This window comes from Engystomops pustulosus, chromosome 2, assembly GCF_040894005.1.
Source record: "Engystomops pustulosus chromosome 2, aEngPut4.maternal, whole genome shotgun sequence".
Classification (NCBI taxonomy): Eukaryota; Metazoa; Chordata; class Amphibia; order Anura; family Leptodactylidae; genus Engystomops; species Engystomops pustulosus.
The window spans coordinates 3,700,906-3,726,047 of record NC_092412.1 but is presented as its reverse complement, the minus strand read 5'-3'; the positions used below and the strand labels follow the sequence as shown (position 1 = coordinate 3,726,047).

General features: G+C 54.1%; 1 protein-coding gene across 2 annotated transcripts; it reads right to left on the bottom strand.

The window, feature by feature from the left end:
* Positions 1 to 409: 409 nt before the first annotated feature.
* Positions 410 to 17,690, bottom strand: LOC140117144 (uncharacterized). 2 transcript variants are annotated; one of them, XM_072133606.1, is made up of 12 exons: positions 17,491 to 17,690; positions 13,429 to 14,047; positions 9,756 to 9,882; positions 9,041 to 9,639; positions 7,940 to 8,015; positions 7,334 to 7,758; positions 6,847 to 6,880; positions 6,306 to 6,772; positions 6,177 to 6,231; positions 5,656 to 6,083; positions 4,723 to 4,846; positions 410 to 4,468 (listed from the first exon to the last, which is right to left on the bottom strand). In XM_072133606.1, exons 2-12 carry the CDS (start codon positions 14,032 to 14,034, stop codon positions 3,873 to 3,875), a joined length of 3,537 nt encoding a protein of 1,178 aa, XP_071989707.1. In that variant the 5' UTR covers positions 14,035 to 14,047; positions 17,491 to 17,690; the 3' UTR covers positions 410 to 3,872. The 2 variants fall into 2 exon arrangements, with proteins under 2 accessions (XP_071989707.1, XP_071989708.1); XM_072133607.1 differs by having other exon boundaries at positions 410 to 4,465.
* Positions 17,691 to 25,142: the final 7,452 nt, after the last annotated feature.

Below are 25,142 nucleotides of genomic sequence, written 5' to 3'. Positions count from 1 at the left end.
ATGATGGCTTTATGTGATGACCACATTGACTTCCAGTGCCACCACTGCACTAGTTCACCTTGACGAGAAGAGTCCCTGTACCACCAAATCAGGGTTTCAGTTCAACCACATATCATGCAAACAGGTCAAGTCTGTCCCCATAGACGACTACCAATGAATGCAATCTCAGATGGCTCACAGTATGTGGCTGAAACATAAAGAGGATCTTTAAGATTAGTTCCTTACAGCTAACAAGTGTCATCCATAGACAGCCGGCCTATGGATGGAAGGTGGAAGGACGGTGACAACCATTAGATGAAGAAAGAGGAAATCGAGACAAGCCCAAGAGGAGCGAAGACCAGACCTCAAGAGATGAAGACCAGACTGAAAATCTGCCAGTCACTAAAGAGTTAAGTGACTGGAGAAGATGAAGATAGGAAAGATGAACTTGGAGATATCACCAGCACCTGGAGGAAGAACATGGATGATGATAACACCAGAAGGAGGACAAGAGAGGTGATGTCACCAACACCAGAAGGAGGACAAGAGAGGTGGGGATGTCACCAACAGCAGAAGGAGGACAAGAGAGGTGGGGATGTCACCAAAACCAGAAGGAGGACAAGAGAGGTGGAGATGTCACCAGTACCAGAAGGAGGACTAGAGAGCTGGAGACGTCACCAACAGCAGAAGGACTAGAGAGGTGGAGATGTCACCAACACCAGAAGGAGGACTAGAGAGATGGAGTCGTCACCAACACCAGAAGGAGGACAAGAGAGCTGGAGACGTCACCAACACCAGAAGGAGGACAAGAGAGCTGGAGACGTCACCAACACCAGAAGGAGGACAAGAGAGCTGGAGACGTCACCAACACCAGAAGGAGGACAAGAGAGCTGGAGACGTCACCAACACCAGAAGGAGGACTAGAGAGCTGGAGACGTCACCAACAGCAGAAGGAGGACTAGAGAGCTGGAGACGTCACCAACACCAGAAGGAGGACAAGAGAGCTGGAGACGTCACCAACACCAGAAGGAGGACTAGAGAGCTGGAGACGTCACCAACAGCAGAAGGAGGACTAGAGAGCTGGAGACGTCACCAACACCAGAAGGAGGACAAGAGAGCTGGAGACGTCACCAACACCAGAAGGAGGACAAGAGAGCTGGAGACGTCACCAACACCAGAAGGAGGACTAGAGAGCTGGAGACGTCACCAACAGCAGAAGGAGGACTAGAGAGCTGGAGACGTCACCAACAGCAGAAGGAGGACAAGAGAGGTGGAGACGTCACCAACAGCAGAAGGAGGACTAGAGAGCTGGAGACGTCACCAACAGCAGAAGGAGGACAAGAGAGGTGGAGACGTCACCAACAGCAGAAGGAGGACTAGAGAGGTGGAGACGTCACCAACACCAGAAGGAGGACTAGAGAGGTGGAGATGTCACCAATACCAGAAGGAGGACAAGAGAGGTGGAGATGTCACCAACAGCAGAAGGAGGACAAGAGAGGTGGAGATGTCACCAACAGCAGAAGGAGGACAAGAGAGGTGGAGATGTCACCAACACCAGAAGGAGGACAAGAGAGGTGGAGATGTCACCAATACCAGAAGGAGGACAAGAGAGGTGGAGATGTCACCAGTACCAGAAGGAGGACTAGAGAGCTGGAGACGTCACCAACAGCAGAAGGACTAGAGAGGTGGAGATGTCACCAACACCAGAAGGAGGACTAGAGAGCTGGAGTCGTCACCAACACCAGAAGGAGGACTAGAGAGCTGGAGACGTCACCAACAGCAGAAGGAGGACAAGAGAGGTGGAGACGTCACCAACACCAGAAGGAGGACTAGAGAGCTGGAGACGTCACCAACAGCAGAAGGAGGACAAGAGAGGTGGAGACGTCACCAACACCAGAAGGAGGACAAGAGAGCTGGAGACGTCACCAACAGCAGAAGGAGGACAAGAGAGGTGGAGACGTCACCAACACCAGAAGGAGGACAAGAGAGCTGGAGACGTCACCAACACCAGAAGGAGGACTAGAGAGCTGGAGACGTCACCAACACCAGAAGGAGGAATAGAGAGGTGGAGATGTCACCAACACCAGAAGGAGGACAAGAGAGGTGGAGATGTCACCAACACCAGGAAAATGATTAAAGGGGATGAATGGAGATGATGAGGACACCAAGAGAACATGACTAGAGGTTATGCCGCTAACACAAGGTAGATATCATGATGCCACCAACATGAGGAGTAGGGAGGTTGAGATGGTTGGGTCACCACCAATATTGACAACTTTCACCCAATAATTAAACACCAAAAAAACAGATTTCAAGACAATTTCAATACACTTACAGACAAGTCGTAAACGAACCACAAAAGTCAGACATCAGATACATCAGATTTACATCTTGTTAAAACGAACGAGTCATGTAAAACAAGGAAGGTGGGAGAAGATCTGCCGGAAGCCTCCCATAGCCAAAAGGTGCTGGCGGGTCCGGAAGGTGGGAGAAGACCTGCCGTAGTCTCCCATAGCCAAAGGATGCTGACGGGTCAGGAAGGAAGGTAAAATCTGCTGGAAGCCTCCCAAAACTGCTAGGGGCTGGCAGTCAGGAATGAAGGGTAATATTTGCCTAAGGGTGTCAGCAGTCCCTCTAGGAAGGTGGGGGATATATTTGCCAGGGACCTCCATGGACCTTTCCAGAAAGGTAGGGCAAGTTCTTTTAAGGTCCTGCCAGGACCACAGGAAGGTGGTGGTGCAGAGGTAAGATGGCCATGTCCCACCCAGGACTATTGGGTGCTAGAGGCGCTTACATAATAGTAGCCAAATATTGGCTGTGGTCCTCCCAGGACTATTGAGTGCCAGCAGTCATTACAAGAGGATGGGATAAGTTCTGTCAGGGCCATCTGCTTTGACCAGTGTCTCCAGTAGGTGCCATGAGAAAAGTTGCATCTTCTGCCTTTGTACTAACCCCAATTACATTGGGCACATTTACTTACCCGTTGGAGTTCACCTTCTTCCTGGTGCATGTAAGTGCTGATCTTGTGACACAAATTGCTTTTTATTTAAATTTCATGATTTGTCCGAATCAGTTGGGTTGTCCGAGGGCCACGCCCCCCGATTTGTGTCGCATCGGCGCCGGCTTGTGTGCAACACAAATCAGGGGGCGCGGCCGTCAGACAACCCGACTGATTCGGACAAACCGCTGAATTTCAAAAGCAAATCGCGTGCGCCAAAAACCCGGGGTGATTCGGCGCAAAAAGGAAAAATTCGGGAATCCAAACAAAATCACGGTCCGCGGACCCTTAGTAAATGTGCCCCGTTATGTCTTGCGCTCCAGTCACCAGCAACATGTAGTCACATCAGAGGCTGAACTGATAATCCCGGAGCATTAAGAAGACAAGGGGAATTTAGCTTTAAATGTGACTGGAGTATAAGATCTCTGCAAGGGACTGGAGTATCAGATAAGATCTCTGCAAGGGACTGGAGTATCAACTTTAGCTGAATAGTCGTAAGGATGGGTGTATAACCATTGTGTATGGAGGCTGCGGCTCTAGAAGGGCTCCAGTGAAATCTGCCAAGCGATGACCATGTATTGCACCTTACAGGCTGAAGGGGACACAAATATTGGGGGGGGGGTTAGTGTCTGACACAAGGAGAACAGCACCAATGCAGTTTATTATGAGTCCTTCATGTGCAAACCGGAGCCAAAACCGGGCAGAACTCAAAGTGCAGGCGGGAAGGAAGCGCCTGCCCGGCCATTAGCAGCAGGTGAAGCTGAGGGGAGGACGTGACCTTTCTATCTCATGTTCCTGAGGAGTCTCTGGGCCGGTCTGGTTCAGTTCATCCCGTGGAGCACTCAGCAGTGGCTCAGGCTTGTGAGGTCAGTTATGTGGTGGCCTTTGTGCCTCCTCAGCCCTGCATGTACTCGATAGACGAGCTGAGCACCTCGGCGTGGACCTTCTGGTGCTTGCTAAGCTCGGACCTCCAGCGGTAGCTCTTTCCGCACTCACTGCAGGGGTACGGGCGTTCCCCGGTGTGGGTCTTGACGTGTGTGGTGAGGTGCTGGCGCTGTACAAAGCACTTGCCGCACTGCTTACAGTTATAGGGCCGCTCTCCCGTGTGGATGCGCTTGTGGATGAGTAAGGCCGTGCGGCGGCGGAATATTTTGCCGCACTCGTTACACAAGTTCGGTTTGTCGCCGCCCTGGTGGCTTCGCTGATGCTTCAGCAGGTCGGAGCTCCGGGCAAAACGTTTCTCACACTGGTTACAGGAGAAGAGCTTCTCTCGTGGGACACGGCGCTGATCCAGGAAATGCAGAACCGGACGGAAGCCCCTCAGAACATCACTGGACGTGTGCGGCTCGTCACTGGGGAAGTCCCGCACCTCACACACCACATCTGCACCAAGGGACAGGTGGTCCTTAGAGTCCGACAACATCTCCAGCTCCTCAGGGTTCTTCTCTGGAGACGTCTCCTTTCCGTTCTTATTTATCCAAACCTCCCCTGCTGGAAGAGGGGAGAAATGTCAGAAAAGATGGCACTTAACCCCCGGAGCAGCTCCCGATGAGGCGATGACTAATCACAATCGTGTGTCAGCTCATGAAGGTGTGAGAGACCTCCTCCCTCCCTGCAGGTGACACATTAGATCCCCCTTGTCCCCTGTAGATAACAGATGAGACCCCCTCCATCCCTACAGGTCACACATGAAACCCCCTCCCTCCCTACAAGTTACAGATGGTGGCGAGTCAGTGACCACGTACCGAGTGATACCAGCGAGTCGTTGCTCTCCTTCATCATGTTGCGGTACAGCTCCTTCTGCCATTCCTCCAGGTCCTTCCACTCCTCTGAGAAACAGATAGCGACATCATCGAAGGTCACCGCGGTCTGAAACACAAGGACCGCCCACAATGTGACATCAATCATGCAGGGGGAGGGGCTACCACAGTCCTGTGCTATGTTGGGGTGGGGTCTACCACCATTCTGTTCTATGTGGTGGGGGGTCTACCACAGCCCAGTGTTATAAGGGGGCAGGAGGTTCTTCTACCATGACCTGTGCTACATGGTAGGGGGGGGGGGTCTACTACAGCCCAGTATTATATGGGTTTGTGGGGGGGGGTCTACCACCGCCCTGTGCTATATGGTGTGTGTGTGGGGAGGGGGGTGGTCTACCATGACCTGTGGTATATGGTGGTGGTGGATCTACTACAGCCCAGTATTATATGGGTGTGTGGGGGGGTCTACCACTGTCCTGTGCTGTATGGTGTGTGGGGGGTGGTCTACCATGACCTGTGGTATATGGTGGTGGTGGATCTACTACAGCCCAGCATTATATGGGTGTGTGGGGGGGTCTACCACTGTCCTGTGCTGTATGGTGTGTGGGAGGGTGGTCTACCATGACCTGTGGTATATGGAGGTGGTGGGGGGGGTCTACTACAGCCCAGTATTATATGGGTGTGGGGGTCTACCACTGTCCTGTGCTGTATGGTGTGTGGGGGGGTGGTCTACCATGACCTGTGGTATATGGAGGTGGGGGGGGGGGGGGGGTCTACTACAGCCCAGTATTATATGGGTGTGGGGGGGGGGTATACCACTGTCCTGTGTTATATGGTGGAGGGGTCTACCACAGGTCATAATCATATTTTATATTTGGGACTCTCTCTGTCCTGTGGTACCGGTGGGTTTTGGTTCCACACCTCACTAGTGTGCACCCGCTGATGCTTCAGAAGTTCGGACCTCCAGCGGTAGCTCTTGCCACACTGTGTACACGGGAAGGGCTTCTCCCCGGTGTGGGTCTTCAGGTGGGTGGTGAGATGCTGCCGCTGGATGAAGCTCTTCCCGCACTGGGCGCACTGGTAGGGCCGCTCCCCGGTGTGGATGCGCTCGTGGATGAGCAGGGATGTGTTACGTCTAAAGCATTTCCCGCACTGGTTGCAGACGTATGGCTGCTCTCCCAGGTGACTTCTCTGGTGCCGCGCCAAGTCGGAGCTCCTTAGGAAGGTCTTGTCGCACTGGGTGCAGGGGTGCAGTCGTTCCTGGGCTGGGTGCCCCTTCTCTGCAGTAAATACTTCGCCGTTGTGAGGTCTTCTCTCCTGGGCACCAGTTATGGCCCTCCAGTCATCATCTGGGGGGAGACAAAGGAGGAACAAACACTAAGAACTTCCATGGGGCCACCTCATGTATGTAGGAAGGGGGTCACTGCTGAGGATCATCTTACCTAGAAAGTTCTCCTTTTCCGTCTTGCAGGTGGGATCGGCAATAGCCAGAAGATTCTACAGAAGAGAAGACCATGGTCACTTGTGCTGCCAATTGGCTTCACTGATACACGGTAACAGATCCTCATTACCTCCTCCTCCTCGTGGATCTTCTGATGTTTCAGCAGTTCGGACCTCCAGCGGAAGCCTTTGGAGCACTGCCCGCACTGTAAGGGCTTCTCCCCGGTGTGGGTCTTCAGGTGGGTGGTGAGATGCTGCCGCTGGACGAAGCTCTTGCCACACTGGGCGCACTGGTAGGGCCGCTCCCCGGTGTGGATGCGCTCGTGGATGAGCAGGGATGTGTGGCGGCGGAAGCTCTTACCACAGACGTTACAGATGTAGGAGCGCTCGTCGGTGTGCACGCGCTGGTGGGTGCGCAGCGTCCTCTTGTTTTGGAAGGTCTTGTTGCAGTCCGGGCATGAGAGTGCCCGCTCTGCTTTCTGTGCCCGCTGACGAAGGAGCAGCCGCGCCCGCTTCCCCAGGGCCTTCCCCCGCTCCAGGGTGCACAGCGCTGCCCCCAACACCTCACGCTTGTGCCGCTGCTTCCTACCGGTGGATTCTAAAACCAAAGAGAAACTAGTCAGGACCATATGGCCCAAAATGAACCCAGGTGTACCTGTCCCTAGCACTTACCTTTCTGTCCTCCATCTGGGCCGCCAACTGGGTTCTAAGGAACAGATGAAGACAAGATGTTATTCACAGGGACAAAGAGAGAGGCCACACCCCAAGATCTCAGACACGTCATAAAACTGGGGCACCCAGCACTGGATGAACCGGACCCAGTGGTCAGACCCCTATCTATCACATACTATGTGAATTGTAAATAACACTTTGTGACAACCCCTCTAAGAGTTATGTTGGGCTTATAGCACCTGCACCCTAAAACCATCTCCAAAATTGACCAAAAACTCTCCAATGTCTTCTCAATCAGAGCAACCCTCTAGATCTCTTCCGTCCTCTGTCTACACCCCTCCGAGGATAACTAACCTATCGACAAGACTTTCCTCAAGCTGGACCTGTTCTCTGGAATGTGCTACCCTGGGCAATCTGATCATTTCTCAGCATCCACATTTTTACCTAATGGTCTTTATGGCTATGATGATGAGGGTCAGAACGGTACCTGCTCCTCCTCGTGAACCTTCTGGTGTTTGAGCAGCTCGGACCTCCAGCGGTAACTATTCCCGCAGATGTTACAGGGGTACGGCTTCTCGCCAGTGTGTGTCCTCTGGTGGGTGGTGAGATGCTGCTGCTGGACAAAGCTCTTTCCGCACTGGAGACAATTGTAGGGCCGCTCCCCGGTGTGGATGCGCTCATGGATCAGCAGCGCCGTATGTCTACGAAAACACTTGCCGCACACATTGCAGATGTACGAGCGCTCCCCGAGGTGACTCCGCAGGTGCGCCTTTAGCGTCCGCTTGTTATAGAAGACCTTCCCGCACTCGGCGCAGGCGTGAGCCTTCTCCACCTTAGGGTTACGGGGACGGCGCCTGCCAGGAGCTTTTTCTGTGGCTGGGGGGGTCCGAATGGGACGGACAGTGACGGGGTCTGAAGAAACATAAGATTCAGTGTCACTGAACCCCTCAATGACTGGATGTCGGTCAGTTATCGCTAAACCTGGTGTTACGGCCCCCAGGTTGTTCATGACATGAGGGTGGTGGCGGCCATTTATGTAGATACATGTGGCCAATAGACCATCTGAATGACACAACCTGGCACCGCTGCTCACCTGGTTTGGCCACTTCTCTCCCCTTCTGACAGGAATCTGGGTCTCCTTGTTCTTCTTTAATTGAGGTGTCAGCAACCTGAAACACAACACAGGCCACTTATCCAGACGTCCCGAGTGACCAGAGAGAGGGACGCCTGACGGAACTGAAGTAACCGAACCTCTAAACCCCACCAATATATACTCCACCTGTCCCTACACACACAGGGGGAAACAAGTATCTGATCTACTGCCGAAGTATTCCCACCTACAAAGAAAGGAGAGGTCTGTCATTATCACAGCTAGCAACAATGGTCACTTCAACTGTGAGTTTGCACACACTGTGGCAGGGATTGTCCAGATCTTCTCCAGATCTTGCAGGCTTTGAGTCTAGGTAAGATTGAGTTTCAAGTCCTCCAAAGATTTTGGATTGGGTTCATGACGAGGCAACTCCATGACCTTGAGATGCTTCTTACCAGCCACCGCCCACCGTCATGCCGGCGGAACCCAGCCCCCACCCATCATCAATGCTTGATTGTTGGCCAAAATGTTGCGATACATGGCCCCATCCATCCTCCCTTCAGAATGGTGTAGTTGTCGTGTCCAAAATAGGACCCCCATGCTTCACAATTGGTACAGTGTTCTTGGGGATGTCCTCATACTCCTTCTTCCTCCAGACATGATTAGTGAAGAAGACACCAAAAAGTTCTGAGACTGTGGTCCCAGCTCTCTTCAGGTCATGGACTAGGTCCTCCCTGGGCTGATTCCAGACCTTTCTCCTAACCCCCGAAATCTTACAGGCCCAGAACAAGAAGGATTCTCACCAAGCTGCTGCGTCCCACCCTGGGGTCCTGCTCTTTGGTCTCGGCCATGGTGAAGGCTTTGGAGTGTAACTGAGTGTATTTAGTAGGTGAAGTGACCTACAATATTAATTACTCAACTCTCCGTTCTTTGTAGATGGCAAAACCTTCAAATTCAGCAGCAGATTAAATACTTATTTCACCCCCCTGAAAACTCCGCCCCGACATATCCTGGCTCCATCCACCGGTACACGGCATACACAAATATACCATCAGAGGGGAGAAAGATGTGACCACTCCCTCCACCACAGATGCGGGCACCTACCTCCCGCTCTGTCGCCTCCTCATGGATCTTCTGATGTTTCAGCAGTTCGGACCTCCAGCGGAAGCCTTTGGAGCACTGCCCGCACTGGAAGGGCTTCTCCCCGGTGTGGGTCTTCAGGTGGGTGTTGAGATGTTGCCGCTGGACGAAGCTCTTGCCGCACTGGGTGCACTGGTAGGGCCGCTCCCCGGTGTGGATGCGCTCGTGGATGAGCAGGGATGTGTGGCGGCGGAAGCACTTCCCACAAACGTTACAGATGTACGAGCGGTCCCCAAGGTGACCCCGCAGGTGCACCTTCAGCGTCCGCTTGTTATAGAAGACCTTCCCGCACTCAGCACAGGCGTGTGCCCGCTCTGGGCTGCTGCCATTTGTGCGGTCTACAAACTTCATGTGAATCTTGTGGTCCACGCCATCTGTGAACGCCTTCCCCTCAGCAATGTCCAGGGTCTGTCCCAGGGAGCCTTCACCTCCAGGCAGGGGGCTACTGCACGCCACCGCCCCCTCTGGGCACAGCGGTAAGTTACTGTTACAGTCCACCGCCAGGCTGGGTGCCGGCTCCTCTGGGGGCTTCTCGCTGATCGACTTCTCCACCAAACCTTCACCTGTGGAAACAATACATTGAGTTCAAAGGTCTCTCCACCAGGGGCAGAGGTTGTCTGGGGCAGCTGGCAGTCAGCGGAGAGGGTGGCACCTGCTCTGCCAATGAGGAAACTCTTACCGAGTGAGATCAAGGTCTCGGAGGTCTCCTTCATGACGTTCCGGTACAGCTCCTTCTGCCATTCCTCCAGCTCCATCCATTCTTCTTTAGAGAAAGAGGCGGCAAGGTCATCGAAGCCCACGGAGGACTAGAGACAGAGACAGGGCGTCATCACACTACTCATATCTGACATCAACCAGTCAGGTCTGCTTGCGCCTGCCGCTCGTCCACTCAGGTCTGCACACATCCAAGTTTGGTTTAAGTATAATTTCAGATGTGAAGGCACTCCTCTGCTCCCGGTCATTGTCCTCGCTCAGATCTGTCCCTCCCCCACCCCCACAGCCATCAACCTACGCAGATCTAACCCTCCCCACGGCCACCGTCCCGCTCAGATCTGACCCCCCACGGCCACCTTCCCGCTCATATCTCACCCTCCCCACGGCCACCTTCCCGCTCAGATCTCACCCTCCCTACGGCCATCGTCCCGCTCAGATCTCACCCTCCCTACGGCCATCGTCCCGCTCAGATCTGACCCCCCACAGCCACCTTCCCGCTCAGATCTCACCCTCCCCACGGCCACCTTCCCGCTCAGATCTCACCCTCCCTACGGCCATCGTCCCGCTCAGATCTCACCCTCCCCACGGCCACCTTTCCGCTCACATCTGACCCTCCCCCTACGGCCATCGTCCCGCACAGATCTGACCCTCCCTACGGCCATTGTCCCGCTCAGATCTGACCCTCCCTATGGCCATCGTCCCGCTCAGATCTGACCCTCCCTACGGCCATCGTCCCGCTCAGATATGACACCCCCCCCATGGCCACCTTCCCACTCAGATCTGACCCTCCCCACGGCCATCGTCCCGCTCAGATCTGACCCTCCCCACGGCCACCTTCCCGCTCAGATGTGACCATCCCTACGGCCACCTTCCCGCTCAGATCTGACCCTCCCTACGGCCACCTTCCCGCTCAGATCTGACCCTCCCCACGGCCATCGTCCCGCTCAGATCTGACTCTCCCCACGGCCATCGTCCCGCTCAGATCTGACTCTCCCCACGGCCATCGTCCCGCTCAGATCTGACCCTCCCTACGGCCATCGTCCCGCTCAAATATGACCCTCCCCACGGCCACCTTCCCGCTCAGATCTGACTCTCCCCACGGCCATCGTCCCGCTCAGATCTGACCCTCCCCACGGCCATCGTCCCGCTCAGATCTGACCCTCCCTACGGCCATCGTCCCGCTCAGATATGACACCCCCCCCATGGCCACCTTCCCACTCAGATCTGACCCTCCCCACGGCCATCGTCCCGCTCAGATCTGACCCTCCCCACGGCCACCTTCCCGCTCAGATGTGACCATCCCTACGGCCACCTTCCCGCTCAGATCTGACCCTCCCTACGGCCACCTTCCCGCTCAGATCTGACCCTCCCCACGGCCATTGTCCCGCTCAGATCTGACTCTCCCCACGGCCATCGTCCCGCTCAGATCTGACTCTCCCCACGGCTATCGTCCCGCTCAGATCTGACCCTCCCTACGGCCATCGTCCCGCTCAAATATGACCCTCCCCACGGCCACCTTCCCGCTCAGATCTGACTCTCCCCACGGCCATCGTCCCGCTCAGATCTGACCCTCCCCACGGCCATCGTCCCGCTCAGATCTGACCCTCCCTACGGCCACCTTCCCGCTCAGATCTGCCCCTCCCCACGGCCATCTTCCCGCGCAGATCTGCCCCCCCCCCCAGGCCACCTTCCCGCGCAGATCTGCCCCCCCCCCCAGGCCACCTTCCCGCTCGGATCTGACCCTCCCAACGGCCACCTTCCCCCTCGGATCTGACCCTCCCCACGGCCACCTTCCCGCTCGGATCTGACCCTCCCCACAGGCCATCGTCCCGCTCGGATCTGACCCTCCCTACGGCCATCGTCCCGCTCAGATCTGACCCTCCCTACGGCCACCTTCCCGCTCAGGTCTGTCCCTCCCCTCGGCCATCGTCCCGCTCAGGTCTGACCCTCCTCTCCCTACGTCCCGCTCAGATCTGACCCTCCCCACGGCCATCTTCCCGCTCAGATCTGCCCCCCCCCCCAGGCCACCTTCCCGCTCAGATCTGACCCCCCCCACGGCCATCGACCCGCTCAGATCTGACACCCCCCCCCCCCACGGCCATCGTCCCGCTCAGATCTGACCCTCCCCACGGTCATCTTCTTGCTCAGATCTGACCCTCCCCACGGCCACCTTCCCGCTCAGATCTGACCCTCCCCACAGCCATCGTCCCGCACAGATCTGACCCTCCCCACGGCCATCGTCCCGCTCAGATCTCACACTCCCTACGGCCACCTTCCCGCTCAGATCTGACCCTCCCTACGGCCACCTTCCCACTCAGATCTCACCCTCCCTACGGCCACCTTCCCGCTCAGATCTCACCCTCCCCACGGCCATCGTCCCGATCAGATCTCACCCTCCCTACGGCCACCTTTCCGCTCACATCTGACCCCCCCTACGGCCATCGTCCCGCTCAGATCTGACCCTCCCTACGGCCATCGTCCCGCTCAGATTTCACACTCCCTACGGCCACCTTCCCGCTCAGATCTCACACTCCCTACGGCCATCGTCCCGCTCAGATCTCACCCTCCCCACGGCCATCATCCCGCTCAGATCTGACCCTCCCTACGGCCATCTTCCCGCTCAGATCTGACCCTCCCTATGGCCATCGTCCCGCTCAGATCTCACACTCCCTACGGCCACCTTCCCGCTCAGATCTGACCCTCCCCACGGCCATCGTCCCGCTCAGATCTCACACTCCCTACGGCCACCTTCCCGCTCACATCTCACCCTCCCCACGGCCATCGTCCCGCTCACATCTCACCCCTCCCTACGGCCACCTTTCCGCTCACATCTGACCCCCCCCTACGGCCACCTTCCCGCTCAGATCTGACCCTCCCCACGGCCATCGTCCCGCTCAGATATGACCCTCCCCACGGCCATCGTCCCGCTCAGATATGACCCTCCCTACGGCCATCGTCCCGCTCAGATCTCACACTCCCTACGGCCACCTTCCCGCTCAGATCTCACCCTCCCTACGGCCACCTTTCCGCTCACATCTGACCCCCCCCCCCTACGGCCATCGTCCCGCACAGATCTGACCCTCCCTACGGCCACCTTCCCGCTCAGATCTGACCCTCCCTACGGCCATCGTCCCGCTCAGATCTGACACACCCCCCCCCATGGCCACCTTCCCGCTCAGATCTGACCCTCCCCACGGCCATCGTCCAGCTCAGATCTGACCCTCCCTACGGCCATCATCCCGATCAGATCTGACCCTCCCTACGGCCACCTTCCCGCTCTCATCTGACCATCCCTACGGCCACCTTCCCGCTCACATCTGACCTTCCCTACGGCCACCTTCCCGCTCAGATCTGACCTTCCCTACGGCCACCTTCCCGCTCAGATCTGACCTTCCCTACGGCCACCTTCCCGCTCACATCTGACCTTCCCTACGGCCACCTTCCCGCTCACATCTGACCTTCCCTACGGCCACCTTCCCGCTCAGATCTGACCTTCCCTACGGCCACCTTCCCGCTCAGATCTGACCCTCCCTACGGCCATCGTCCCGCTCAGATATGACACCCCCCCCCCATGGCCACCTTCCCGCTCAGGTCTGAATGCTCTGGGCCATGGTCTGGTGGGGTCTCTGGGTACTCGCCTTGTCCGTGTGGTTCTTCTGGTGTTTGAGCAGTTCGGACCTCCACCGGAATCCCTTTCCGCACTCGATGCACTGGAAGGGCTTCTCCCCGGTGTGGGTGCGCAGGTGGGTGGTGAGGTGCTGCCTCTGGACGAAGCTCTTGCCGCACTGGGTGCACTGGTAGGGCCGCTCCCCGGTGTGGATGCGGCTGTGGATCAGCAGGGACGTTTGGCGGCGGAAGTTCTTCCCGCAGACGTTGCAGTTGTAGAGCCGCGCGTCCGTGTGCGCCTTCTCGTGCTTCACCAGGTCGCTGCAGCGCAGGAAGCTCTTGCCGCACTGGGTGCAGCTGTAGTTGCGCTGTCCTGGCGCCCGGCGCTGCCGCGGTTTGGAGGTCTTCCTTGGCAGGAAGCCGAGGTCATAGTCTAGACATGGAGGCGCCCCGTCCCCGATCTGGATCTCCCGCTCCACCGTCAGCTGCGTCCCCAGGTTATAGTCCACCAGACAGTCCACGGACTGGGACAGAACCTCCCCCTGAGGCTCACACTTCAGCTGCACCTCCACCTCCACCGGAGGGAAGTCCACGGCCTCCACCTTCACCACATCCGTCCCCACATTCTTATCCTCCATCGTCGCCCCCTGTCTGCAGGAAGAGGACATCACACTTATATACAGCCCTATACTCCAATCAGTGCTAGAGCTGCAACAGCATCATTATACTCCAATCAGTGCTAGAGCTGCAACAGCATCATTATACTCCAATCAGTGCTAGAGCTGCAACAGCATCATTATACTCCAATCACTGCTAGAGCTGCAACAGCATCATTATACTCCAATCACTGCTAGAGCTGCAACCACATCATTATACTCCAATCACTGCTAGAGCTGCAACAGCATCATTATACTCCAATCACTGCTAGAGCTGCAACCACATCATTATACTCTAATCCCATCCAGAGCTGCAACGGCATCATTATACTCTACAGCCACAGGTCAATCACTACATCCCTCGCCTTAGCCTCTATACTCTAATCACAGCCGGAGCTGCAGTCATATACCTCATTATATGGGACCCTATGCTCCAGTCACACATAGAGCTGCAGTCACCTGACCCCTTATACTCCAGTCACACATAGGGCTGCAGTCACCTGACCCTCTATACTCCAGTCATACATAGAGCTGCAGCCACCTGACCCCTTATACTCCAGTCACACATAGAGCTGCAGTCACCTGACCCCCAATACTCCAGTCACACATAGAGCTGCAGTCACCTGACCCCCAATACTCCAGTCACACATAGAGCTGCAGTCACCTGACCCCTCATACTCCAGTCACACGTAGAGCTGCAGTCACCTGATCCCTCATACACCAGTCACACATGGAGCTACAGACACCTGACCCCCAATACTCCAGTCACACATAGAGCTGCAGTCACCTGAGCCCTTATACTCCAGTCACACATAGAGCTGCAGTCACCTGACCCCCTATACTCCAGTCACACATAGAGCTGCAGTCACCTGAGCCCCAATACTCCAGTCACACAGAGCTGCAGTCACCTGACCCCCTATACTCCAGTCACACATAGAGCTGCAGTCACCTGACCCCCAATACTCCAGTCACACATAGAGCTGCAGTCACCTGACCCCTCATACTCCAGTCACACATAGAGCTGCAGTCACCTGACCCCCTATATTCCAGTCACACATAGAGCTGCAGTCACCTGACCCCTCATACTCCAGTCACACATAGAGCTGCAGTCACCTGACCCCCTATACTCCAGTCACACATAGAGCTGCAGTCACCTGACCCCCTATACTCCAGTCACACATAGAGCCGCAGTCACCTGACCCCCAATACTCCAGTCACACATAGAGCTGCAGTCACCTGACCCACTATACTCCAGTCACACATAGAGCTGCAGTCACCTGAGCCCCAATACTCCAGTCACACATAGAGCTGCAGTCACCTGACCCCCTATACTCCAGTCACACATAGAGCCGCAGTCACCTGACCCCTCATACTCCAGTCACACATAGAGCTGCAGTCACCTGACCCCCTATACTCCAGTCACACATAGAGCTGCAGTCACCTGACCCCCTATACTCCAGTCACACATAGAGCTGCAGTTACCTGACCCCTCATACTCCAGTCACACATAGAGCTGCAGTCACCTGACCCCCTATACTCCAGTCACACATAGAGCTGCAGTCACCTGACCCCCTATACTCCAGTCACACATAGAGCTGCAGTCACCTGACCCCCAATACTTCAGTCACACATAGAGCTGCAGACACCTGACCCCCTATACTCCAGTCACATATAGAGCTGCAGTCACCTGACCCCTCATACTCCAGTCACACATAGAGCTGCAGTCACCTGACCCCTTATACTCCAGTCACACATAGAGCTACAGTCACCTGCCCCCCTATACTCCAGTCACACATAGAGCTGCAGTCACCTGACCCCCTATACTCCAGTCACACATAGAGCTGCAGTCACCTGACCCCCTATACTCCAGTCACATATAGAGCTGCAGTCTCCTGACCCCCTATACTCCAGCCACACATAGAGCCGCAGTCACCTGACCCCCTATACTCCAGTCACATATAGAGCTGCAGTCTCCTGACCCCCTATACTCCAGCCACACATAGAGCTGCAGTCTCCTGACCCCCTATACTCCAGTCACACATAGAGCTGCAGTCACCTGACCCCTCATACTCCAGTCAAACATAGAGCTGCAGTCTCCTGACCCCCTACACACCAGTCACACATAGAGCTGCAGTCACCTGACCCCTTATACTCCAGTCACACATAGAGCTGCAGTCACCTGACCCCCTATACTCCAGTCACACATAGAGCTGCAGTCACCTGACCCCCTATACTCCAGTCACACATAGAGCTGCAGTCACCTGAGCCCCAATACTCCAGTCACACATAGAGCTGCAGTCACCTGACCCCCTATATTCCAGTCACACATAGAGCTGCAGTCACCTGACCCCTCATACTCCAGTCACACATAGAGCTGCAGTCACCTAACCCCCTATACTCCAGTCACACATAGAGCTGCAATCACCTGACCCCCTATACTCCTGTCACACGTAGAGCCGCAGTCACCTGACCCCCTATACTCCAGTCACACATAGAGCTGCAGTCACCTGACCCACTATACTCCAGTCACACATAGAGCTGCAGTCACCTGAGCCCCAATACTCCAGTCACACATAGAGCTGCAGTCACCTGACCCCCTATACTCCAGTCACACATAGAGCCGCAGTCACCTGACCCCTCATACTCCAGTCACACATAGAGCTGCAGTCACCTGATCCCCTATACCCCAGTCACACATAGAGCTGCAGTCACCTGACCCCCTATACTACAGTCACACATAGAGCTGCAGTCACCTGACCCCCTGTACTCCAGTCACACATAGAGCTGCAGTCACCTGACCCCCTATACTCCAGTCACACATAGAGCTGCAGTCACCTGACCCCCTATACTCCAGTCACATATAGAGCTGCAGTCACCTGACCCCCTATATTCCAGTCACACATAGAGCTGCAGTCACCTGACCCCCTATACTCCAGTCACACATAGAGCTGCAGTCACCTGACCCCCTATACTCCAGCCACACATAGAGCTGCAGTCACCTGACCCCCTATACTCCAGTCACACATAGAGCTGCAGTCACCTGACCCCTCATACTCCAGTCACACATAGAGCTGCAGTCACCTGACCCCCTATACTCCAGTCACACATAGAGCTGCAGTCACCTGACCCCCTATACTCCAGCCACACATAGAGCTGCAGTCTCCTGACCCCCTATACTCCAGCCACACATAGAGCTGCAGTCTTCTGACCCCCTATACTCCAGTCACACATAGAGCTGCTGTCTCCTGGGCCTCTCCGTGGTTCCGTCCACCATGCTGCACCTTCCAGCTTCTCTCCCTCAGCCTGGGCCCAGATTCCTATTCTCAACTGCAAACGACCAATCAGAGAGCAGCTCTCATCTCTCGGGGGCCGGTCTGCCTATAGAAGCCGCCACCTGACTGGTTGCTGCGGCAGGTCTCCGCTTTGTGCGCCGCTCACCTGTCCCTCCTCCTGCTCCCCGTGGCGGGAGGCCTGCGCAGCCCCGGAGCCTCGGGATCTCCTCAGTGACAGCAGCCGCTTCCCCTCCTCCTGCTGCGGCCTGACCGGCAAACATCCCCGCCTACTTCCGGCGAGCTGCGGCAAATCAGAGCCCCCGGACTACAACTCCCGGCATGCCCCTCGTCAGCAGCGGTGTAACAAGAATACCTTCCCTTGGACATCCGAGCTCAGTGTTATAGTTCCGCAAATGTCAGCGCTGTGTACTAAGTGCAGTTATCTAATGAGACAGCAGGGGGCAGTGCAACATAAGCGCACAGAAGAGCTTACAGTCTATGAGGATGAGGGGGGACACAAGAGCTTACAGTCTATGAGGATGAGGGGGTGACACAGGAGCTTACAGTCTATGAGGATGAGGGGGTGACACAAGAGCTTACAGTCTATGAGAATGAGGGGGGACACAAGAGCTTACAGTCTATGAGGATGAGGGGGGACACAAGAGCTTACAGTCTATGAGGATGAGGGGTGACACAAGAGCTTACAGTCTATGAGGATGAGGGGGTGACACAGGAGCTTACAGTCTATGAGGATGAGGGGGTGACACAAGAGCTTACAGTCTATGAGGATGAGGGGTGACACAAGAGCTTACAGTCTATGAGGATGAGGGGGTGACACAAGAGCTTACAGTCTATGAGGATGAGGGGTGACACAAGAGCTTACAGTCTATGAGGATGAGGGGGTGACACAAGAGCTTACAGTCTATGAGGATGAGGGGAGGACACAAGAGCTTACAGTCTATGAGGATGAGGGAGTGACACAAGAGCTTACAGTCTATGAGGATGAGGGAGTGACACAAGAGCTTACAGTCTATGAGGATGTGGTGTGACACAAGAGCTTACAGTCTATGAGGATGAGGGGGTGACACAAGAGCTTACAGTCTATGCGGATGAGGGGGGGCACAAGAGCTTACAGTCTATGAGGATGAGGGGGGGGGGCATAAGAGCTTACTGTCTATGAGGATGAGGGGGGGCACAAGAGCTTACAGTCTATGAGGATGAGGGGAGACACAAGAGCTTACAGTCTATGAGGATGAGGGGGGACACAAGAGCTTACAGTCTATGAGGATGAGGGAGGACACAAGAGCTTACAGTCTATGAGGATGAGGGAGGACACAAGAGCTTACAGTCTATGAGGATGAGGGGGGACACAAGAGCTTACTGTCTATGAGGATGAGGGGGGACACAAGAGCTTACAGCCTATGAGGATGAGGGGAGGACACAAGAGCTTACAGTCTATGAGGATGAGGGGAGGACACAAGAGCTTACAGTCTATGAGGATGAGGGAGGACACAAGAGCTTACAGTCTATGAGGATGAGGGGGGGCATAAGAGCTTACAGTCTATGAGGATGAGGGGGTGACACAAGAGCTTACAGTCTATGAGGATGAGGGGGTGACACTAGAGCTTACAGTCTATGAGGATGAGGGGTGACACAAGAGCTTACAGTCTATGAGGATGAGGGGTGACACAAGAGCTTACAATCTATGAGGATGAGGGGGTGACACAAGAGCTTACAGTCTATGAGGATGAGGGAGGACACAAGAGCTTACAGTCTATGAGGATGAGAGTGACACAAGAGCTTACAGTCTATGAGGATGAGGGGGAGACACAAGAGCTTACAGTCTATGAGGATGAGTGGGTGACACAAGAGCTTACAGTCTATGAGGATGAGGGGGAGACACAAGAGCTTACAGTCTATGAGGATGAGGGGGAGACACAAGAGCTTACAGTCTATGAGGATGAGAGTGACACAAGAGCTTACAGTCTATGAGGATGAGGGGGAGACACAAGAGCTTACAGTCTATGAGGATGAGTGGGTGACACAAGAGCTTACAGTCTATGAGGATGAGGGGGTGACACAAGAGCTTACAGTCTATGAGGATGAGGGGGGCACAAGAGCTTACAGTCTATGAGGATGAGGGGGACACAAGAGCTTACAGTCTATGAGGATGAGGGGGACACAAGAGCTTACAGTCTATGAGGATGAGGGGAGGACACAAGAGCTTACAGTCTATGAGGATGAGTGGGTGACACAAGAGCTTACAGTCTATGAGGATGAGGGGGTGACACAAGAGCTTACAGTCTATGAGGATGAGGGGGGCACAAGAGCTTACAGTCTATGAGGATGAGGGGGACACAAGAGCTTACAGTCTATGAGGATGAGGGGGACACAAGAGCTTACAGTCTATGAGGATGAGGGGAGGACACAAGAGCTTACAGTCTATGAGGATGCGGGGAGGACACAAGAGCTTACAGTCTATGAGGATGCGGGGAGGACACAAGAGCTTACAGTCTATGAGGATGAGGGGTGACACAAGAGCTTACAGTCTATGAGGATGAGGGGGTGACACAAGAGCTTACAGTCTATGAGGATAAGGGGGTGCAACAAGAGCTTACAGTCTATGAGGATGAGGGAGACAAGAGCTTACAGTCTATGAGGATGAGGGGGTGACACAAGAGCTTACAGTCTATGAGGATGAGGGGAGACACAAGAGCTTACAGTCTATGAGGATGAGGGGGAGACACAAGAGCTTACAGTCTATGAGGATGAGGGGGTGACACAAGAGCTTACAGTCTATGAGGATGAGGGAGGACACAAGAGCTTACAGTCTATGAGGATGAGGGGGTAACACAAGAGCTTACAGTCTATGAGGATGAGGAGGGGACAAAAGAGGTTACAGTCTATGAGGATGAGGGGGGACACAAGAGCTTACAGTCTATGAGGATGAGAGAGGACACAAGAGCTTACAGTCTATGAGGATGAGGTGAGGACACAAGAGCTTACAGTCTATGAGGATGAGAGTGACACAAGAGCTTACAGTCTATGAGGATGAGGGGTGACACAAGAGCTTACAGTCTATGAGGATGAGGGGTGACACAAGAGCTTACAGTCTATGAGGATGAGGGGGACACAAGAGCTTACAGTCTATGAGGATGAGGGGAGGACACAAGAGCTTACAGTCTATGAGGATGTGGTGAGGACACAAGAGCTTACAGTCTATGAGGATGAGGAGGTGACACAAGAGCTTACAGTCTATGAGGATGAGGGGGTGACACAAGAGTTTACAGTCTATGAGGATGAGAGTGACACAAGAGCTTACAGTCTATGAGGATGAGGAGGTGACACAAGAGCTTACAGTCTATGAGGATGAGGGGGTGACACAAGAGCTTACAGTCTATGAGGATGAGGGGGACACAAGAGCTTACAGTCTATGAGGATGAGGGGGTGACACAAGAGCTTACAGTCTGTGAGGATGAGGGGGACACAAGAGCTTACAGTCTATGAGGATGAGGGGGTGACACAAGAGCTTACAGTCTATGAGGATGAGGGGGTGACACAAGAGCTTACAGTCTGTGAGGATGAGGGGGACACAAGAGCTTACAGTCTATGAGGATGAGGGGGTGACACAAGAGCTTACAGTCTATGAGGATGAGGGGAGGACACAAGAGCTTACAGTCTATGAGGATGAGGGGGGACACAAGAGCTTACAGTCTATGAGAATGAGGGAGTGACACAAGAGCTTACAGTCTATGAGGATGAGGGGTGACACAAGAGCTTACAGTCTATGAGGATGAGGGGGTGACACAAGAGCTAACTGTCTATGAGGATGAGAGTGACACAAGAGCTTACAGTCTGTGAGGATGAGGGGGACACAAGAGCTTACAGTCTATGAGGATGAGAGTGACACAAGAGCTTACAGTCTATGAGGATGAGGGGGGACACAAGAGCTTACAGTCTATGAGGATGAGGGGGTGACACAAGAGCTTACAGTCTATGAGGATGAGGGGGACACAAGAGCTTACAGTCTATGAGGATGAGGGGAGGACACAAGAGCTTACAGTCTATGAGGATGAGGGGGTGACACAAGAGCTTACAGTCTATGAGGATGAGGGGGGACACAAGAGCTTACAGTCTATGAGGATGAGGGAGGACACAAGAGCTTACAGTCTATGAGGATGAGAGTGACACAAGAGCTTACAGTCTATGAGGATGAGGGGGAGACACAAGAGCTTACAGTCTATGAGGATGAGTGGGTGACACAAGAGCTTACAGTCTATGAGGATGAGGGGGAGACACAAGAGCTTACAGTCTATGAGGATGAGGGGGAGACACAAGAGCTTACAGTCTATGAGGATGAGAGTGACACAAGAGCTTACAGTCTATGAGGATGAGGGGGAGACACAAGAGCTTACAGTCTATGAGGATGAGTGGGTGACACAAGAGCTTACAGTCTATGAGGATGAGGGGGTGACACAAGAGCTTACAGTCTATGAGGATGAGGGGGGCACAAGAGCTTACAGTCTATGAGGATGAGGGGGACACAAGAGCTTACAGTCTATGAGGATGAGGGGGACACAAGAGCTTACAGTCTATGAGGATGAGGGGAGGACACAAGAGCTTACAGTCTATGAGGATGCGGGGAGGACACAAGAGCTTACAGTCTATGAGGATGCGGGGAGGACACAAGAGCTTACAGTCTATGAGGATGAGGGGTGACACAAGAGCTTACAGTCTATGAGGATGAGGGGGTGACACAAGAGCTTACAGTCTATGAGGATAAGGGGGTGCAACAAGAGCTTACAGTCTATGAGGATGAGGGGGACACAAGAGCTTACAGTCTATGAGGATGAGGGGGTGACACAAGAGCTTACAGTCTATGAGGATGAGGGGGGACACAAGAGCTTACAGTCGGAGGGTGAGGGGGTGACACAAGAGTATACAGTCTATGAGGATGAGGGGGGACACAAGAGCTTAGAGTCTATGAGGACGAGGGGGGACACAAGAGCTTACAGTCTATGAGGATGAGGGGGGACACAAGAGCTTACAGTCTATGAGGATGAGGGGGGACACAAGAGCTTACAGTCTATGAGGATGAGGGAGTGACACAGGAGCTTACAGTCTATGAGGATGAGGGGGTGACACAAGAGCTTACAGTCGGAGGGTGAGGGGGTGACACAAGAGTATACAGTCTATGAGGATGAGGGGGTGACACAAGAGCTTAGAGTCTATGAGGACGAGGGGGGACACAAGAGCTTAGAGTCTATGAGGACGAGGGGGGACTCAAGAGGTTGTAGAATGGTTCAGTCATTCTTTATAAGGGATCAATATAAATTAATTTAATAAATAATTTAATAAATAAAAATTCTGCAGCTTTCACCAGTCATCAGCTGCATCTTATTTACAGGCTCTAAGGTGAAAGTGACTGCGGAGAAGCCGGGAGCTTGTATAGATCTGCTGTTTGCCGGATAACAGACGGGAGATAGGACACAGAATCGATTAAGTAAAGGGAGAGGTGAAACATTGGAGGGTGGGGATTAGTCTGAGAATCCGGGGAAGGGCATTCCAGAGAATTGGTGCAGCTCGGGAGAAGTTTTGGAGATATGAGAGATTTGAATCAAGGTAAAGATTAATATCACTAGAAGATGGAAGAGAACGGGAAGGGCGCTAGACTGAGATGAGTGATGAGAGGTAAGGAGGTGCAGCATTGTGCAGAGCTTTGTGGATGAGGGTGATTATTTTATACTGTATTCGGTCTCCGGTGACTTCTCCTGGACTTCTCCTATCACAAACAATCTGTGTCTGATTAAGGTCCAGCAAAACATGTTACCATAACAGTAATGTAGATTCTTCACCTTCTCCTACTTACATCTTGGGGAGAGGCGAGTCTACAACTTGTGCCTCACCAAATGCTTGACTGGTCAGAGACTACGGCTACTACCAGCCAATAGTAAGTGTGGAGCAGAGAGGAAAGACATGACCTAACAAGCGAGTGGTCTCCTCTCCATCATCTACTCTCCTCTGTGTCTGTCTCACTATCTCTCCATCATCTACTCTCCTCTGCGTCTGTCTCCCTCCCTCTGTCATCTACTCTCCTCCTCGTCTGTCTCCCTCTCCATCATCTACTCTCCTCCTCGTCTGTCTCCCTCTCCATCATCTACTCTCCTCCTCGTCTGTCTCCCTCCCTCTCCATCGTCTACGCTCCTCCTCGCCTGACTCTCCTCTCCATCGTCTATGCTCCTCCTCGCCTGACTCTCCTCTCCATCGTCTATGCTCCTCCTCGCCTGACTCTCCTCTCCATCGTCTACTCTCCTCCTCCTCGTCTGTCTCCCTCTCCATCATCTACTCTCCTCCTCGTCTGTCTCCCTCCCTCTCCATCGTCTACGCTCCTCCTCGCCTGACTCTCCTCTCCATCGTCTACGATCCTCCTCGCCTGACTCTCCTCTCCATCGTCTACGATCCTCCTCGCCTGACTCTCCTCTCCATCGTCTACGATCCTCCTCGCCTGACTCTCCTCTACATCGTCTACGCTCCTCCTCGCCTGACTCTCCTCTCCATCGTCTACTCTCCTCTGTGTCTGTCTCCCTCCCTCTCTGTCATCTACTCTCCTCTGCGTCTGTCTCCCTACCTCTCCATCCGTTCACTCTCTATACATGTGTCTCTCTCCCTCCTCATCTAATCTCTCATCCTTTCTCGCTCTCTCCAACTGTCTCCCTCCCCTTATCTCTTCCGGGCAGCAGCATTATCTCCTCCATCACTATGTTCCAGGACACGTATTACGGGGAAGCCTCTATGGTCCCGCCAGATGTCGTCCATCCACTCTGACCTTCCGTCTTTATCAGTCTACCCTCACTTCTCAAGTTTATATCCATCTACTCTCCTCCTCGTCGGTCTTGGCAGCAGCATTATCTCCTCCACCACTATGTTCCAGGACAGGTATTATGGGGAAGCCTCCCTGGTCACTGCCAGACGTCATCCATCCACTTTCCTCTTTACCAGTCTACTCTCTCTTCTCCTTTTTCTCTCTAGCTATTCATCTTCTTCAGTCTTTCTCTTTCCATTCATCTTCTCTCCTCGTCAGTCATGGCGGCAGCATTATCTCCTCCACCACTATGTTCCAGGACAGGTATTATGGGGAAGCCTCCCTGGTCTCTGCCAGACGTCATCCATCCACGCTGGCCCTTCCTCTTTATCACTCCACTCTCTCTCTTCTCCGGTCTATATTCATTTGTCTTCTGTCTCTACCTATCCATCTACTCTCTGTCAGTATCAGCAGCAGAATTATCTCCTCCATCACTATGTTCCAAGACAGGTATTACTTGGAAGCCTCTATGGTCCCGCCAGATGTCGTCCATCCACCCTGACCTTTCATCTTTATCAGTCTACTCTCACTTCTCCGGTTTATATCCATTTATCATTCTCCTGTCTCCATCCATCTACTCTCCTCCTCGTCGGTCTTGGCAGCAGCATTATCTCCTCCATCACCATGTTCCAGGACAGGTATTATGGGGAAGCCTGCCTGGTCACCGCCAGATGTCATCCATCCACCCTGACCTTTCATCTTTATCAGTCTACTCTCACTTCTCCGGTCTTTCTCTTTCCATTCATCTACTTTCCTCGTCAGTCATGGCGGCAGCATTATCTCCTCCATCACCATGTTCCAGGACAGGTATTATGGGGAAGCCTCCCTGGTCACCGCCAGATGTCATCCATCCACCCTGACCTTTCATCTTTATCAGTCTACTCTCACTTCTCCGGTCTTTCTCTTTCCATTCATCTACTTTCCTCGTCAGTCATGGCGGCAGCATTATCTCCTCC